Genomic DNA, 18,529 nt, shown 5'->3' with positions numbered 1-18,529 from the left:
ACCGTTTTAAAGACATTTGCTTCAAATATGGTCACCATCTAAGGTACTGGGAGTTAGAACTTCAGCAATGCATTTTGAGGGTGTAGACACAATTCAGTTCATAACACCAAAGTTTCCAAGAAATAATTTTTATTTTCTCCAGGAAAGCGGATGGAAATAACAAGCAATGAATACTGTTTATTGTTCTTAAGCAAAGCTGCTAGCTCTTCAGAGAGCACTGTGTCCCTTTCCAGAAGACAGATTACTAATTTGTAACAAGAGATCAGATACATTTGCAAAATTCTTTGTGGATGGTTTTTCTGCGCCTAGGTATTATGCATTTTGGTTTTTTAGATATAATTTAATTTATTGAACAGTTAATATATATTCACTTGCTGCAAAATTCAAAAGTACAAAAGGTATAGAAAATGACACTTCCTCCCATGTCACTCTGTCTCCCCAGAGGAACCCAATGCTGCTCGTATCTGGAATGATCTGTGCATAGAAAAGGATGCATATCGACACATTTTTAAAATCTTTTTGTATGTACAAAATGATGGCAATCCAGCACCCTCTTCTGCACCTCACTTTTTTTTACAACAGTATATTCTGCAGATTAGTCCAGAGCTATTTTATTCTTTTTTTTTCTATATCTATTTTATGTCCAGATGTATCATACGTATTTAACCAGCCCATGCTGATAATTATTTAGATTATTTTCAAATTTTGGGCTTCATTAGACAACTGCAATGTTTAGCTTGTAAACATTTGATATTTCATGTATTATGCAAGGGTATCTTTCAGAAAAATTCCTGAAGTAAATTCTGCAGGTCAAAGAATGCATTGTAATGTTTTTAAAATTCAGAAAATGTTATTTAGAAACAATCACAAACTTACGGAGAGTTTCCTGAATCTTTTTGAGTATGTTGCCCGATCCTCTCCAAACATTTACGCTTTAATATACCTTTCCTATTAACAAGGACATCCCCCTGCATAACCTCAATACAACCAACAAAACAAGAAATTGACACGGATACACTGCCACCACCTGATTCTCACACTCCATTCAAGTTTTGCCACTTGTCCCAGTAACGTCTTGGATGGCAAAAGGATCCAGCTCAGAATTGTGCCTTGTATCTCTCTGGAACAATTCCTCTGTCTTTCTTTGGCTTGCATGGCCTTGGCATTTTGAGGACTACAGGCCAGTCATTTTGTAAGGTATCACTCAGTTTGGATTTGCCTCATATTTCATGATTAGATTTAGGTTGCATTTCAGTGGGCTTGTTACGGAAGTGATGCTGACTCTCTCACTGCCTACTAACAGGTGGTACATGAATTTGATTTGTCCCGCTTGATGAAATTTATGTCTACCAGGCTTCTGTTTATCTATATGGACTCATGCTCTTCTGTTCTATTTAATGGATTATAATTCATTATCATCACCATTTATTTTGATGCTCATATTTTCCCTGACTTGGGCAGTAGAAACCCCTTCAAGCAGGAGTCCTTTGGGCATGTAGCCATCATTTTTTGAATACTTTCTTGCTTTCTGATACAACAAAATGTTCCAGACTCATCTAGTAACCTTCCGGCCTCCATTCTGAAATCAGCCATTTCTCCAAGGAGCCTTGGTTCCTTTTAGTGGAAAACAGTATTTAAAAGCCAAGCTCTGAACTCTAGGTGTGCTCACTGCTGTTGAAGTGTCACTGCTCCCAAACCCTCTGGGAAGAGCTAGGGAATATCAAGGTGTGTGTGTTTGTGTGTGTGTGGTACGTGCACACATGCATCACATCTCTTTTATTTTTGTATCTATTTATGTAGACCTAGACCATGAATTCCAATCTGACACTGCAGGGTTCGTTCTGTTTTGTTCTGTTTCCCTTTCTGATTGTGTAACTCTTCCCCTACTTAATGGCATTAGAACTGAATTGTTCAGTGAGAGACGGGAAGAGAAACTGCATTGTAATTTGAAGGTTGTTGCCAAATAGCCCTCCACAGAGAATGTACCAATTTACACCCCCACTACATATTTTTAAGCTTTTTCTTTTGCCAATCTGATAGGTGAAAAAATACTACTTCTTATGTTTTAACATGTACAGCTCATCATAAGAGCCTGATTATTTTTGAATGTTTCTAATGAAAAGTAGAAAAACTTGACAAGAAAAGAGTCATTGTTGGATGTAAACACTGTTCATTAATTTCTGCCTGAGGGAAACAATAAAAAAGGGCAAAAACACCTCTGAATGTTGGAATGGCTGGCTGACTGCTGCTGGCAGAAACTTGGTTGCAGGCAGCGGGTGTCCCTTCTGTCATCCATCCCAAAGAACAAGTGAATTGGCCAGCCCTGTACTGGAGACTCGAACGGGTCACGCACTCTCTGGAGATGCCCCCTGCAGGCGGGGGGTGGGAGCTGGCAGGTAGGGACCAGAAAGTCAGCGGTGCTTAGCGCTCTATTCTTGTAGGGAATCGACTCTGGGACAGGAAGTCCTGGACTTGTCCATGGGTGTCCTGAAATTTCCTTCTCTTGATTAGGATAATTAAAGGTCAGTCAACCCAGAGAGGAAAGGGATTTCAACTTTGGACAGATCTCACTCCTGCTCTGATTACGCAAGTATGCATTAGGCTGAAAGAGTATTTCCGACCTTTTCTATTAACCTGCAAAAATGGCAATTTCAGACAATTCATCATTTTATTCGCTGGTGCTTTTGTTCCTATAGGTCTATATAGGCTGAAGTGTCCCTCTTCTTCACCCACCAACCACAGCTCCTTGTTGACTTACTCCCCTTCCTGTAGTATCAAAACACAGTTCAGCTTTCATGATGCAAAGCAAATGGCCCTTCCCCTGGGAATTTTTGCTCATCCCGCAAAGAAATTAACCCCTCCTCCCTCTTGGCTCCCCAGGTACCTTGCTGGTGCTCCATTAGATTCCTCTCTTTACGTTCTGCCTTAAGGGTTGGTTTGTTGTTGGGTTTTTTGTTTGTTTGTTTGTTTTTGTTTTTTGTTTTTTTTAGTTGATGTATGGTCAGTTTACAATGATGTGTCAGTTTCTGGTGGACAGCATGATGTTTCAGTCATAACATATATATACATATGTTCCTTTTCATGTTCTTTATCATTATAGGGTATTAGAAATTGAATAGATTCCCTGTGCTATACAGTAGGTCCTTGCTGTTAATTTTATATATGGTAGTTAGTAACTATTTAATCTCTTTCTCCTCATTAGTCTGCAAAAAACTGGGTTTTATTCACTGCTTTGCCCCGCCCCCCCCACCCCCAACCTAGTACCAGGCTTCATGTTAAGTAAGCCTTAAAGAAAAAAAGTTGTTGAATGAATTAGCAAATGAATGAATGAACAAATGATTAGACCAGGAATGAGAATGGCCATCCCATAGAAAGGCTACAGCACCAAAGTCTCTAGAAGTCTTTGGAGCCGGATATTTAACGGCTTCAAGAGACCACCCCAGAGGCCATAGCAGCCCTCATGCTTTGTGTATTTGGGTGGAGCCGAAGTCCTTCCCTCACACACCCCAAGTCACCTGATGTTCAGCCCCAGTCAGCAGGCTTAACCTGCAAGCAGGCCGTCTGTGCTGGAGTCTGGACCACTTGCTCCCTGTAAAGTTCTGCCGTGGGGAAGTACACACTTGCCAAGCCCTCCGCGGTCTTCTGCCAAGTTGACAATCATCTGCCACCTCAGGCTCAGGAAGTTCAAGCTGCCCATCTAGGGCAGCTCAGGACATTCTTATGCCGTGAAATTTCCTTTTCTGAAGGCACTGGAGCATCATGGGAAATCTGAAATGCCAAACAGCTGTTCACCTCTGGGCGTGGGATGGGATGTTCCCCACGCCCTGTGACACTCCTCTACCACCATGGAGCTTGGAGGAGCGACACAGGCTTGCCTTAGGAATGTGTCATGGCTTGCCAGGGTTCGGATTAATCCCTTGCCTCAGAAATTTGTCTATCATATATAATTTTATTTAGTTTAAAAGAGGAATTGCACTTTTGACTTTTCATCTCAAACGTGAACGTCTTGGACATCAAACTTCAACAGTTTTCAATATCTCTTTGTTATAAAGAGTAAATAAGCAAACTATATTTTAAAATCCAACTTTAGGAATAATGAAACAAACATAAATCAAAATACCATTTTCTTTCAATTGGCATATTTTTCTAAATGATAATTCCTCATGCTGGTGAGGTTATCAATGAGAATATACTTTGGGATAACTTTCTTGGTGGGCAATTTGAGACACATCAAAAGCCTCTAAAAAGCCCTCAGACTTCGTTTCTGACCCAGCAATTCCATTTCTAGTAGTTTATCCGCCCCCCCCCAAATTTAAAATGCTATCAAACCATTGGTTCTAAGAATTTTTTTTTAAATTTGGCAATCTGAAAGTCCAAATTACCAATATGCTAGAAAACTATGCAACCCTTAAAAATGATGTCAATGAAATTTTGAGAATGCGGCCAGTAGGAGATTGTATTATAGCTGATAATTAATATGTACTCATTTTCTTCCTGAATTTTCTGAAATGATTGTGTTATGTGACGTGTTTAAAGATATTTGTAAGTAGTCTGAGAAAGAGCCACCCTGGAGATTGCTGCTGCTTTTGTTGTTGTCTCGGGTTCTCAACTTTCCAAACTGGGAGGCGGGGGTTCAGCAGCAGGGCAGGAAATTCCTCTTCTCCCCTCCCATCCACCTTGGAACCCAAGGCAACCACTTCAAAGACAGCCCTTCCCCCAGCAGCTCTGCAGGTTTCTGTGGGCTGGTACCCTTGTCCCCCTCATCCATCATCAAGAGAAATGCAGCAAGCCCGTGGTTGACCCGGTATTGACAAGACTCTCCCCAGCATTCCTTACCTGATGGGACATGCTCCTGCCCCTGTTTTCCAGCGACAGAGGCGACTTACCTCTCACTGAAACAAGCAGTCATTCTTTCCTTTCTATGTTTTTCTCTTGTGGAGGAACAACTCCTGCTGCTTTGTGGACTTTTTTCTTATCACGTTCTGCACAGCTTAAATGCCTCCTCCCCTGACACCGTGATGGGCACCTCCCATCCTTTGAGATGAGAGGAGTTTATTATCCCCATGAACAGTGTGCCATTTCCCTGCCCTGGCATTAGTTCTTCCTCTACCTGAAGCTCACTGGTGAGAACAGAGGCTGCAAGGCAGAAGGAAGGGGCCAAGGGCCTTGAGAGGCAAGCAGGGTCTGATGGGGTAGGAATAGGGCGGGGAGGGGATCCCTCCAGCAGGTGTATCTGGGGTTGAATTCAATCTTGGCCCCACCTCGGGCAACTGGTTCACTCTTTAGTCCTGTTTCATTCTATGTGGTCTGGAGCTCTGGGCAGGGGTGGCACCTGGCTCGGGGAGCTGCGGTGTGGGTTCCATGAGTTTACACACACCAAGTACTTAGAACCCTGGTTCACACCAGGGGTCAGAGATTATCACCATTACTTTTAAAAATTGGTAAAATACTCTTCACCTCTTGCCGTTAGCAGCAGTGATGCCTGGGCAGACACTACTGAGGACTGGTGCTGCTGAGGTTGAGACTAGGTGTTGGGCACAGAAACCCCTAGAATGTTTTCCCATGTGACATTATTAGAGAAACTCATCCTGACCATTCCCTCCATGGCAAATTTAAGGGTGGCCTGATTTTTTATCCCAAAGTGCTCTGTGCTCCTCTCTACTCACACCCTTCTCACCTGTTGTAACTGCTCGAGTGCAGTCAGCCTCTCCCACCTGGCAATGACCTCATCATCTCTACGTCCTCTGCCCTTACATCTTCAGATCTCCATCATTTCCCCTCCCCGAACTGTCTTCCACTTCCCCGTCTCAGGAATGGTGCTGCTGTTCACCTAGATGCTCAAACTGCCTTATTCCCCACGAGACCAACAACTTCTCACGTGGTCTTCAGGTGCGCGTTTTACCCCCAGAAATTCATTCTTCTTAAGAGACAGAGAGCTCCCCACCAACCAAAAATGCAGAGCTTACTAGGTCATACTATTACTTAAAACTGGTAAGGCACTTCCTACGGCCCTTAGGATGAAGTCAGACGTCCCAGCTTTGCTGGCTGGGGCCTCCTACAGTCTGGCCTCTGCCCACCTCCCTGGGCCCTTCCTGAGCCACTCTGCCTCAGCTCTGCCTGCAGCAGCCTTCGACTCCCTTCAGTTTCTCACACTGAATGTGCTTTTCTGCTGCCTTCCCACCCACACATACATCACATCCTGCCCCTCAGCCGCACTGTTCCAATCCTTCACATCTCAGCTCACGCGGCATGTCGTCCAAAAGGTGTTTCTGACTGCCCCCCAGTGTAACTTCCCTGATCGTAACCATCACTGCCCACTACTGTAACCTAACCGTCCACCTTCCTGGGTTATCAGAGATTCCACGCAGGACTCAGTCTTGCTCACTGCTGAATTCCACTAAATCCCGGCTTGAGCAGTGGTTGGTACACTGAGAGAACTAAAAAAAGAAAAGTGATAAATTTCCACTTATGCTTGTGGTCTCTTTTTTACACCACAGACCACCTCCGCGTCCTGTCTCCTCTCGCCAGGCCCCTCTCCCCCTAGAGCTAGTGCTCTGCCTTTATGAGCTCCTGCCCACATGGCTCTTTTTGATCTGGGGTTTCTGCAAACACCTTCTGGAAGGATCACATCTCTCACAACCACCTTCATAAGAACTTTTTATTATTATTATTTAGAAATGCAGTTATATACATAGAACAATTAAAATTAAATTAAACTTTGTACAAATATTAAAATACTATCTTCACACCCACCGCAATGTACAGGATACCAAAAAAATATATATATAAAATAAAATAAAGCAAACCCAAACTGAGTGACATCCTGCAGAGTCAATGATGCATATGTCATTTTCAACCATCACAAAGGATTCCATAGTGGTGCGGTAAGAAGCCAGGGCAGGATGTGGTGCGCTACCACGCAACCCTTGTCCCTCTCTCCTCCCTGTTTGGCAATCTGAGTGCTTTGCCCCCTGCGCTCCCCCGACCCTGCCCCCCGCTGCTGAGCAGAGGGCTCAACCTTGGGGTTCAAAATTCTACTAGATTTTCAACTGTAGATTAAGAGGAGTTGCTTGCCAGGAAAGTTGAATCTGCCTTTCCCTCTCCAGGGAACCAGCTACTTTACCACTCAGTCCACATACCTGTGGAACAAAATCCTCTCTGAGCCCCTCACTGGACACCAGTAACGACAGGACCTATGCTGAGAGCCAGGAGCCCCAGCAGGCTCCATGAAAGATGCTCCCAGGCCCTGCCCTCAGCAAGCATATCTGGAATTAAGCTGTAAAGCCTGTGTCCCTTCTCTCTTGGGCCCTTTATTCTCAAGGAAGGGGGGAAAAAAAAACTGGGCAAGGACCTAGAAACGTTTGCAGCATATTCCACTCTCTATGTAAGGGTGTCCCTGGAAATGGAAGTGGCGCTGTGTGGGAAGCAGTGGTTTGGGAGCTCCGGGGAGATCGGGAGGAGAAAGGCCTAGGACAACGGCCTCCTGTGCCACCACTACCTTAGCAGGAAAAGTATACCCTTGTCTCGCCGTCCAGCTTCTCCACAGACTTTTACATCTGGGGGAGGGGAAAGGAGGACAGGATGAATGGGGATGACAACATTAGTTAAGTTCTGTCTGCAAATGGAGTGTTAGTAGGATGTACATGGAAATGCCTTATATAATCAAAAGAACTCACAAAGTGGCCAGGACTCGGCCCATTTCACGGTTCACACCCAGTGAAGTGGGAACATAGCACATAAAATTCAGAAATGGCAAAAGATAGAGCCTACCTGCTGAACTAAGGCATTGAAAGGGATGGAAATTTTAACTGATTTTCACCTGGCCCTTGAAAGTCATTGGAATGTGACTGCAAACTGCCAGGCTATAAAACCTGCATTGAGTCAGCTCATGTGTGCAAAGAAAAAAAAAAACCCTTTTAAAAGTCCTTTGGTGCTGACTGTTCTCCTGGACAAGCTCTCTGCGGGACTCCGCTTGAGGTGAGCCCAGGAGGCCAGGCTGCGGGCGGGTTTTCCCACCTGCTCCAGCCCCTCTGGGGGCCTCCTTCCCAACTGGTGCCCCAACACCACCTTGTCTCTCAGCGGGGCCCACCCCAAGGCAGCTGTGGAGTTCCTAATCCTTTCCCAGCGACAAAGCCCAGACTGCAGGAAGAGCAGCACACGGCTGATGCCTACGGACCTGCTTTGGGGAAAAGAGAAGTAACTGCGGGAACCGTCACACTGCCAGCAGCAGCGTGAGGCTGCCGCTGCACCCACGGCCCAGGGCCTCCGGGAGGGCGGACTCATCGAAGCCAGGGACCGGGGGCGAGGGGCAAAGCGCCTCATTTCTCTCCTTTCTACCAGGCAGGCAGGTCTGGGCTTGTGATCCAGAAGGTGGGCAAGGTGGAAGGCGGCTTCAGAAGGCAGGCTTTCCATTTTTTCAAGGGCCATGCCAGTCACCTCTGTGGCTGAATAAACCCAGAACAAAAAGTGCAATCTCTTGGGAAAACCCAGAGTAATTATATTAAAAAGGGTAAGAGCTCCCATTTAAAAAAATATTCTAGACTAGAATTCCGCTTTTGGAAGATTGGGAAGTGACAGCTGCAGGCTCAGCAGTGAGATTTTGATGTGTCCCTCCCCCAGCCCCACCCCCAACCTGTCCCTCTTCTTGGAGACAGACAAGGGCACCCTGCGAGTGGAGCAGAGCCAGTGTGAGGTGAAGCAGCTGGGGTCATAGGGACATGCCCTCCAGACGGGCCCAGTGCTGGCGGCCGTATCTCCGGAGGCCAAGGACGGCCCCTGCTCCGTCCCGTCTCCTAGGAGACTTCTGCGTCCTTGTCCTAGCACCTTGGCCGACCTTTTCTGTACTGACGCACGCAGGCCAGGGCTCCCGGGTAGGGAGGAGAGAGCTGCCTGGCAGGCTCGGCCCTTACCTGAGAGGAAGGAAGACTAGAGAGGCGGCAAGAGGCCAGGGATGAGCGGGGAGTAAAGTGCGTGTGTAAGAGTGGAGGCAGGAGGCTAAGAGAAGGCCGCTCACCCCCTCGTCTCTGAGCCTGGAACTACCCTGTCAGGTCAGGAACTGAAAACATCCTGGGCTCTTAATTATTTTCACCGCCCCAAACAGAGGCTCGGGAGGTGCAGAGGTGCAGAGCTTCGAAAACAAAGACAAGCACTCCTGGATGCCACATTTTAGGGGAGGGGACAGCTCCGCTGAGCTCTGCCGCCCCAGCCCCGTCAGCACTGGACACGTGGCTGGAGGAGCATCTGGAGCGCAGAACCCACTAGGGCCTTCGACATCAGGGCCCCGGAGCCAGGCCGCTTCCAAACTGTCCCTACCAGCAAGGTGGGGGTGCGAGCAGACTGTCTCTCAGGCCAGGCAGGGGAGAGGAGGGGCGGGGGCAGGGCAGCAGAGGAGAAGCAGCAGCGCAGCGAGCAGAGCGGCGGCGGGAGCTTCCGGGGCACAGGAACTAAGGCACGTGACTGCGGTGAGGAGGACCCTCAGGACCCAGGCTGGCGCTGCCGGCAGCTGCCTGGGCACTCGGTCGGTGCCTTTCAGGCTCCCTTCCAACACCACGAGCCCAGAACGGGGCAACTGGCCCCAACTGCCAGGGAGCAGGCAGGCATTCCCTGGCATCTCAGCAACTCTCTTATCCCAGAGGTGATTCGCCTCAGGCCCCTGGGCAGGAAGGAAGCTGGAGCTGCCCAGGATCAGACCCAGGAGGCAGCACACAACTTCCCCTTATGCTCCAGGGAAACAGAAAAAACCCAGGCCAGGGAGGCTGGATGCTAGAATAGGAAGTGAGAACTTGCATATTAGGAAGACAATCATTATTAGCCGCCTTCCTTCCCTCCCTCGGGATCTTCCAGTTGCTTCTCGGAAACTCAACAGGGCCAGGAGGCGGCACTTCTGAGCCAGACAGTTGGGTGCTGGGATGGCTTTGGCATGATTTTCCATAGCCTCCATCCTCGGCCAAGGCAATGCACCACCGGCGTCGACAAGGGCAGGCCCAGGGGGCCACACTCTTGCCCCAGTTCGAGCCACTGCTCCTGCTAAGGACAGAGGTGTCAGCCCTCAAAGGAAACAGGCCAGACCCAGGCCCGGGCCCCTGGGTGGCAGGGGGCAGCAGTGCAGCCACAAAGGTTTATAGGACAGCAACAAGCCTGCCTGAAGGAAGCTGGACGCGGTGGGAGGAAGGCACAAGTAAACACAGCGGCTCTCAGGCCCACGTGGGCTGGTGGGGCTGCCACCACAGAGCTGGCTGGAGGGAACCCCGAGGGCTCAGGGGAAGGAAGGGTTCAATCCAGCACATTCAGATCTGTCCCCGACACAGACGAGAAGGCTGGGCCAGGCAAAAATCCAGCTCCTCCAGCTGTCCAGCAGGCAGACGGAGAGAATCTTCCTTGAGTTTCCAGCGAGGTGGGCCTGCAGGCCCTCAGAGATATGGAGATACACAGATACACAGGTGGCAGCCCAGGTGTCCAGGGAGGGCAGCTGGAGGACACGGTGCTCAAATCCACAGGGAGAGGGAAGAAGGGCAGAGAGGAGAGAAGCCAGTGGCAGCCCTCACGCTTCTTTCAGCAGTGGGATATCTGCAGGCAGAGAAGGAAGGGAAGTGTGGGTGTCTCTGCAGTACACTGGACCCCATCGCAGGGGGGCCCAGGTTTAAGGACATAAAATGCCCCACTCAGACACTTCTAGGTTGTCTGAATCCCTCACCTCTTTTCTAGGCCTTCCTGTCTCGGGTCTCCCTCTGCTCTGTGACAAAATCTGAATATTCGGTCTGGCATTCAAACCCCTCATGTTCCTACCACCTTGAACCCTCTTCTCTGTTCTAACTCTGCTGCTTTAGTTGCTTCTCTTTCTATCCTTAATCTCACCCTATGACGCTACTGAGCACTGGTAAGTCTCACCTCCTCCTTAAAGCCATCATCCAGCTGACACTGAGTAAATCACTCCCCTCTCTGGGTCTGTCTTCTCACATGTCAAGCGGGTTAGACTGACACCTTAAGGTCCTGATTTCCTTTGGTCCCATCAGCCCAGACAGCTCAGGCCTGGCCTGTAATGACTGGTAACCTGCGTGTCTAGGGTTCTACACCCCTCATCCTGACATGGACCCTATCATTCAGAAGCCCCACCTTCCCAAATGACAATCCATGCAGGTAGAGAATGTGTTTCAAATTTCTTTCCATCAACCCTAAAACTTAATCCAGCCCCTGGCACAAGATGGGCTCTGGAAAATGCTTGTTCAATACATGGAACAAAGCAAGGGAGCAAAGAGGGGAAGGAAAAAGAGCAGGCACCATTCGGCTCCTAAGGAAGGACAAGGGCTGAGGTTTGTGTCAGTATGTGCAGACACAATATACAGCTGGCTGCCCACAGGTGCAATGGCTTCTACCTTTAAACCTGGGTCAGCTATTTAATAGCTGCTTCCTAGCTCTATATCCCACCAAGAAAAAAGGAGGCACGCTGCTGATAATCAGGGAAACCCTAAACCTGACCTGCATTTAAGACTTTCTAACTTCTCTGCTTTCAGATATTCTAAACCTTAAGACAGTAACTGTGTCCAGACTCCCAGGAAGCATAAAGTTTGCTCTAAGGCTCTTTTAGGAAGGTTGGTAAGTACAGAAGTCCTTACCTTCTGAAGGGAAACATCTAGGTTTAGTCTGCATTCCTGAACAACACTGGGATGTTATGTGAAGATATTTTCTAAAATGACAGAACCAATCCTAATGTTCAACTCTCCAGGCTCTGGTTAAGGCAGAGGTGTCAGGAGGTACCATTTCATTCTGTGGCTGATTTGCCATAAGGGCCTGGAGTCACCTGGGAGGCAGCATGGCACCATGGCGTGATAATGCAGGCTTGGAGCAGATCCATCTGGCTTCAAATCCCAGCTCAGCCACTTACCCATGGGCAAGTGACTTAGCCTCTCTGAGACTCAGCTTCCTCATCTGTAAAATGGGGCTACTACCCACTTCTCAGGATCACTGTGAGGTCTGACTGATGTAGTGCAAGAAGACCAACTAGCACAGGAGCTGGCACACTAGTATTTAAAATGAAGTGGCTGCATGCTCTAGAAGAGACAGGCTCCAGTTTTCTCTGTAATATGACCCCACACCTCCTTGTCATTCCAGTCTTTTCAGGAACATAAAAATTATAACAAGAGGACAGGCCCCACTCCCACCTCCAACCAGCTGTCTACCCTTTGATTTAGCATAGCCCCGAGGCCATGAATAGTTTCTTGGAGACTCCAAACCCATCAAAATTCACAGACAACAGTGAAAAGTCTCCATATACAGAGCCCAAAGTCCTACCTGGAGCTCTGAGGGTAAAATCCTATTTTGTAGGATAATCCCCCGGGTATTACCTTTCTTTGCCCCTGAATATACCAATTATTAGAGAGGCTCATAGTCCTTCCTCACTCCCCGCAAAGACCCCAAGCAGATAATAAACACAGGATCAGCACAGACCACCTACCATCCGTGTAGTCCTCCGACGTGAGGGATAAAAGGCTTTGAATGTCACTGTTCTCTGAATCAGGGGCTTCTTTGTGTGCCACTCGGCTGCTCCCTGAGCCGGCCACCCAGGAAGAGGTGGCTGCCTGATGCACCATCACAGTCTCTGAGCCCCGAGAGCCCCAGGCTTCACACAGTCCAGACTGGCCCGGGGCCTCCTCCTCTCCACCTGCAGTGGAGCATGCCCCCTGGTCCTGCAGCTGCTGCTCCCTTGGTCCGTTCCTCCCACTGGGCCCAGACCCTTCTGCCAGCACAATCTGTACTCGGGGGTCAGCGGGCGGCACGCAGTGACCGGAGCTGCCGTACACAGCCTCCTCGTACGATGGAAGTGCAACCTGGACTCCGTCCACCATGATGGAGACCTGGTCCCCAGAGACACCCTGGTCACGCCTGCATCCAGAGGTGGGAATGACAAAGGGAAATGACAAAGTGAGAATCAGAACAAACACACAAGTAAATATCACAGTACTAACAGCACCAACTATTTCTGAACACTCACTATGTGCCGGGCAGCACATGAAGTGCTTTACACAGTGTCGTCCCACTAAATCCTCACCTGAGTCCTTTCAGGCAGAGATTCACCCAGAATGCAGATCAGGCTCAGAGAAATAATAAACTAAGTTGCCCAGTCACAGAGCTGGTAAGGGAGAAAGGCAGGATGTGAATCCATTCCATTTGCTTCCAGAGACGGTGTTCTTAACCCCTGAGTTCACAGGTACCCAGCCCTCTGGTCCTGTGCAAAACCTAGAAACCTCGAGATGGAGAAATGAAGCCGTTCATCCAGCACAGCGCCGACAGGAACGTGAGAGAATGATGGCTGCACACACCTGTGAATACACCGCTGCCTGCACACTTCAGGGCCTACCCTGCATGGTGTGTTAATTACAGCTCCATAAAGCTGTCTTTAAAAAAGGAAAAGGAAAAGGAAAAGCAGTACTGTGGTCTTGAAATGGACAGTGGACTCAAAAACTGAAGAATTTTGTTTTTTGGACTCAGCTACTTTGCTTGCCTTTTATTTATTTATTTTTAACTTTGTGAACTTAAAAAATTTATATATGATTATAACAAAAATATTAGAAAACACATAGAAGAATGTACAGCTGATTTACTCCAAAGATAACACTGGTGCATAATCCCTGCCTCAGTCAAGAAACAGAACACGGCCGGCACCCTCGACACCCTGGACTTCCTGTTTCCTCACCACCAAGAGTGACTGCTACCCCAGCTTTCATGAAAATCACTCCCCTGACTTTTATTTTAATAATTTTACTGCCTAAACATGAATCCCTCAACACCAGTTTAGTTTTGTATATTTCTGATCTTTATATGAATGGGATAGACAGTGTGTGTGTGTGTGTGTGTGTGTGTGTATACACGCATATGTGTGTCTGGCTTCGCATTTTACTCAACATTATGTTTGTGGGATTTATTCATGCAAACACTTTTTCTGGATCACTTTTATACATGCACCATTTTTTCTAAACCATTTTGAAAGTAAGTTTTTTCTTGCTAAAACGACAGTAGATATTAGTACACACCTCCCAAGAACCGCCTCTCCTATGTAACTACAACAGTATTCCATCCGGAAGTAACACTGGTGTAATACTGTAATACAAATGTTCCCAACTCCCTAAAATAAGTCTCCTTCAGCTGCTGTCTGGTTTGTCTTCACCCAGGACCCAGTTACGGATCATGCATTGCTTTTAGCTGTCCTGTCTCTTTCATCTCCTTTAATCTAGAACAGTCTACTGTTGTTTTCCTTCACGACACTGCATTTTAAATCAAGTCTGGAACAGCTGTCTCCTAGAATGTCCCTTGATCTGGGCCAGTGTAATTGTATCCCTGGGATTAGAGTCAGGTCAATCTGCCTAGATCCCTGCACACCACAGCATCGTCCGTGATGTAGTGTCCTCTTCTGTGCGCCAGACCAGGAGACACACTAGATCTATGGCTGGACCATATTATTATTGCTAGACTGTTTTATGCGCTGTAAGTTTCCTCATCTGTACTTGCACATAAAAATCTGTGCTACCTACTTCAAATGGCTTACAAACAGTGAGGATGACAGAAGTGGCACTCATTAAAGTGCTAGAGGTTTCTGGAAGGAAGGGAAACTTTGATGGCAGAGTGGCATCAAAAGCAGGGTGCATTTTGGCATGTGCTTGTGTTATTCAAAATAAATTTTTTTGTTAAAAATGTAATAATATACACGTACAAAATTTAAACAGGCTCTATGATGGAAACCAAATCTCCCTTCCACTCAAGTCAGGCAAAATCAGTTACCTTTAACACACTGACTAGTTCACTATAAGGAGAAAATACTCCTTAACCTGGACGAAGTGATGAGTAGATTAGCTTGACATGATGGGGAAATAGCCAATTCTTTCAAATAAACAGTCCCTTCCAAATCCTCTTCATTCTACTAATTGTTTGATGACTTTTAAAAATAGCTGCTAAATAAAACAAAATAAAAAGAAGAAAACCACACATGCAGTGCACAGAGATGCAGCTCAGCCTGGCCCCCTGTCTGTGCATTTCAAGCCAGGAGCATTTTGCTTAAAGCAGTTTAGTCTGTTCCTCTGTGCCTGTGAGTGAGGACAGTGACTGAGGAGGGGCCGTGAGTGAATGTGAACTGTCCTCAGAGGGAACCAGGAGGTGCCAGGGCAACCCTAGCAAGTGCGGAGGCCACGTCAGCCTGGGGTCCCTGAGGGACCCACTCAGGGCCAGCTCCCCACCACTGGCCACCCCCACCCCCAACCTCACCTACCCAAACTGGGATGCTTTGTGGCTAATGCACAGCCCTGGAAAAGGGAAAATGACAAAGGCAGGGAAGAAAACCACATCCTCAGTTTCTGGTATGGTAGGCACAGTGCAGTGGCTGCTAATACTAGCTGCACAATATTAGAACCATCTGGGGAACTTTCTAAAAAACACTAATGCCAGGCTCCCACTCCAAATCAAATAAATCATAACGTCTTGGGATGGAGGCCCAGGTGTTAATGTTTGTTTTAACTCCCGGCAGGTGCCTCATGTGCATCCAGGAGTGGGGACCAGGGAGACAGGGCAGCGGCCTGCAAACACCAGCCTGCATCAGAATCACCTGGAGGGCTTGTGAAACCATGGTGCTAGGCCTTAGCCCCAGAGTTTCTCATTCTGTCAGTCTGAGGTGGGGCCTGAAAATCTGAATTCCTAACAAGTTACCAGGTGATGCTGATACTGCTGGAACCACACTGTGAGAACCACTGAGGGAGGGGAAGTAACATGGCTCCAGAGTTGGACAGATGGGGGTTTAAATCTCAGCTCTGTCAATATCTAGAGGCATGACCTTGAGTGAATGACTGGACCTCCCTGAGCCTCCCTTTCCTAATCTGCAATGATCCTGTGAGGATTAAGATAATGTATGCACAGCAAAAGCACAGTGCCAGGCACATGCAGAAGTTTAACACGTGGCAGGGCCCTCCCTCTTCCTGAGCCACGCAGACCAGCAGGGGCTGGCAGGCCCACCCTCTGCCAGTCAGAGGCCAGCCCCTTGCAGCGGCACCTGCCGCCCACCACCGCCGGGCTCACCTGCTGTGATGGAAAGACTTCAGCTTTGGCTGCAGCAGCACAAACAGCACCACGAGGAGGAGAATGAGTGCCACGGAGCTGGCAGTGGAAGCCACGATGGACAGCGTGGGGACCCCGAGTGAAGTGTGGGCATCTTTGTCTATGGAAACAAACCATCATCAGAAGTGTTTTGTGCCAAACACGTGGACTGTGAACCTCACACCTGACCTTGCCAAGGGCCCCTACAGGGTGTCATGCAGGGACATGCCACGTACATGCCACGTTTGCCACGTTTTCCACGTCATGGTGCAGAGCGGCTTTTACATTGTTTCTGAATCTAAAATTCCCTTCACTTTGGACCTTGAGGACCATCTAACACCTAAATGCACTTACCCCTAGACAGCTTACCTTTATAAACTCCTTCTGATCCTGTTCTCAGTAGCAGGTTGGAGGACATCAACCCTTTAAGTGCACATACCATTCCACCATCTGAAGTCCCGCCCAAGCTTTTCCCCATGTGGTAGGAAAACTGGTAAGAACTAGGCGGTAATAACCCCGTTCTAAGATCCTGTAGCTTTCAGTGCAAATCTCAGGCCGGTCCCCACGCTTCTCTGGGGTGTCACAGTTTTAAAGCTCAAGTGAAAAGCACAAGGATGGCTTTGTGACACACACTTTCCTATAGGCAGCTGGGTTTCCTGTCATGCATGACAGGATGGGGGAGAGGTCTTCTGTCCAGCTGGACTGTAGCTCCACAACAAAACAGTCCATTCCCATTCAAGGAAAAAGAATATAAAAGAGACCCTACAGAAGGTGCTTGCTTTGTGCTCAAGAGCTGGCAGAACAGGGTCAAAGGTCACCAGCACTTGTTTAGGCAAACAAGAGATCTGGAGCATCAAAGGGACCTTACACAGCACAGCAGATGCCTCAGTGGCTCAGCTGAAACGCAGCGGGACACACACCAGCAACCCAAATGTCTTTCACTAAGATGTGAAATCCCAAAGGAAGGGAGGCTGCAGGGCATCCGAGGGGCTACAATGCCCCACAGCACAGGTGCTCCAGGGGGAGCGGGTGCCACTTCCGGGAGTTAAAAGAAAGCAGAAGCCCAGCAGCATCCCCTTCTCATCTGCCACACTGACCCTCGTTGAGACGACAGCTGATGTCCATGGCTGGTTTCCACTCGCCATTCTTACACGTCAGGTATTTGTAATCACCCTTCAACATGTAGCCTTCAGCACACAGGTACTCGATGACGCTGCCGGAGTACAGGGGGTCTCTGCAGGGCCGGGGGTGGCAGACGTAGCCACCATTCTCTGGCTCCGGGGGCAGGGAACACACTGCAAAGACAGAGGGAGAGCAGTGGTACCATGGTGAGGCTTTCCAGCAGGAGTCCTGTCAGTGACAGAGAAGGGCATTTCTGAAGGCTTCAGCAGGAAACACGAGGAGCAAAGAGCCAGCCCTTGGGAAAGGCTGCTGGCCAAAGTCTAGAAATTCAGGTTGCCAATGACGGAGGGAGGCGCCCTGGCAACAGGGCAAGCTTGGCTGCCTGCGACACTTCCCCTTGCCCTCCCCAGCGCGCCTTAAGGGAGCTGCGTCCATCGCTGAATGGTGGACCCTGGCAGAGCCAACCTTACGGGGATCTAGCACGTAATACGGTTTTAATAAACCGTTTTAACAAACCTGAATACACAATGAATCAGAGCGAAAGGTGGTAAAACACTGATAACCTGCGCAGGGGAAATGTTAGCCTTGTTTCCAATATCAATGCCAGAAAGGACTCCTTCATATAATAAAAATGTACCTTGTTGGCCTTTCCTGGGAGGCTTCCTTGGCCCCCCGGCACCACCCATTTCCTCCCTAGAGTGGTCAGCGGCACCCTTCCTCTCTAACCCACAGTAAATCCTACACTTTTCATTCAGGTAGGATTGTGAAGTTTTTTTTTTTTAACTGAAGTATAGTTGATTTACAATGCTGTGTTAGTTTCAGGTATACAGTGTAGTGATTCAATTATACGTATACATTTTTTCATTATAGCTTATTACAAGCTATTGAATATAGCTCCCTGTGCTATACAGTAGGTCCTTGTTGTGTATCTGTTACATACACAGTAGTCTGTATCTGCCGGACTGTTTAGTTTTAAAAGCACCTTCACCTCCTATCTTATTTATTTGTTCTGACAACCCTATGAGGTAGTTATTCTGACTCCCCTTTGAAGATGAGGTCACTGGTCCACAAAAGTTAAAAGATGTTTAGCCAAGTGTAAAGCAGAGTCAAGAGCAGACCTGGAAGCAAAGCCAGGTCTTTTGATTCTGAAACCTGTGCTCTTCCCACCACCACACCCTGCTTCCACACCAGGAGGGAGCAGGCCTTTAAGGAGTGTGCATGTCAAGGCTACCGCCCCTTCACGCAGGTCAGCCAGGGAGACCGTAAGCAGCACCCAAGCGGGAACTCTGGTGTAGATAAGCTGCAGTAATTGATCAGAAGGCTGGAAGGCCTG

At 48.1% G+C, this 18,529-nt stretch overlaps 1 protein-coding gene across 4 annotated transcripts in view; it reads right to left on the bottom strand.

Annotated features, from left to right (window-relative positions):
• Positions 1-6,644: 6,644 nt before the first annotated feature.
• SUSD6 (sushi domain containing 6) overlaps positions 6,645-18,529 on the bottom strand; it is an 84,658-nt gene continuing 72,773 nt past the window's right edge. For all 4 annotated transcript variants that reach the window (XM_072963299.1, XM_072963301.1, XM_031679171.2 and 1 more), the window contains exons 3-6: positions 17,172-17,369; positions 16,057-16,195; positions 12,452-12,879; positions 6,645-10,566 (exon numbers count right to left, since the gene is read on the bottom strand). In XM_072963299.1, coding sequence (XP_072819400.1) covers positions 10,541-10,566; positions 12,452-12,879; positions 16,057-16,195; positions 17,172-17,369 — 791 coding nt within the window. In that variant the 3' untranslated portion in view covers positions 6,645-10,540. The remainder of the gene's footprint in view (positions 10,567-12,451; positions 12,880-16,056; positions 16,196-17,171; positions 17,370-18,529) is intronic.

This window comes from Vicugna pacos, chromosome 6 (genome assembly GCF_048564905.1).
Source record: "Vicugna pacos chromosome 6, VicPac4, whole genome shotgun sequence".
Taxonomy (NCBI): Eukaryota; Metazoa; Chordata; class Mammalia; order Artiodactyla; family Camelidae; genus Vicugna; species Vicugna pacos.
This window is presented reverse-complemented; position numbering and strand designations above follow the sequence as displayed.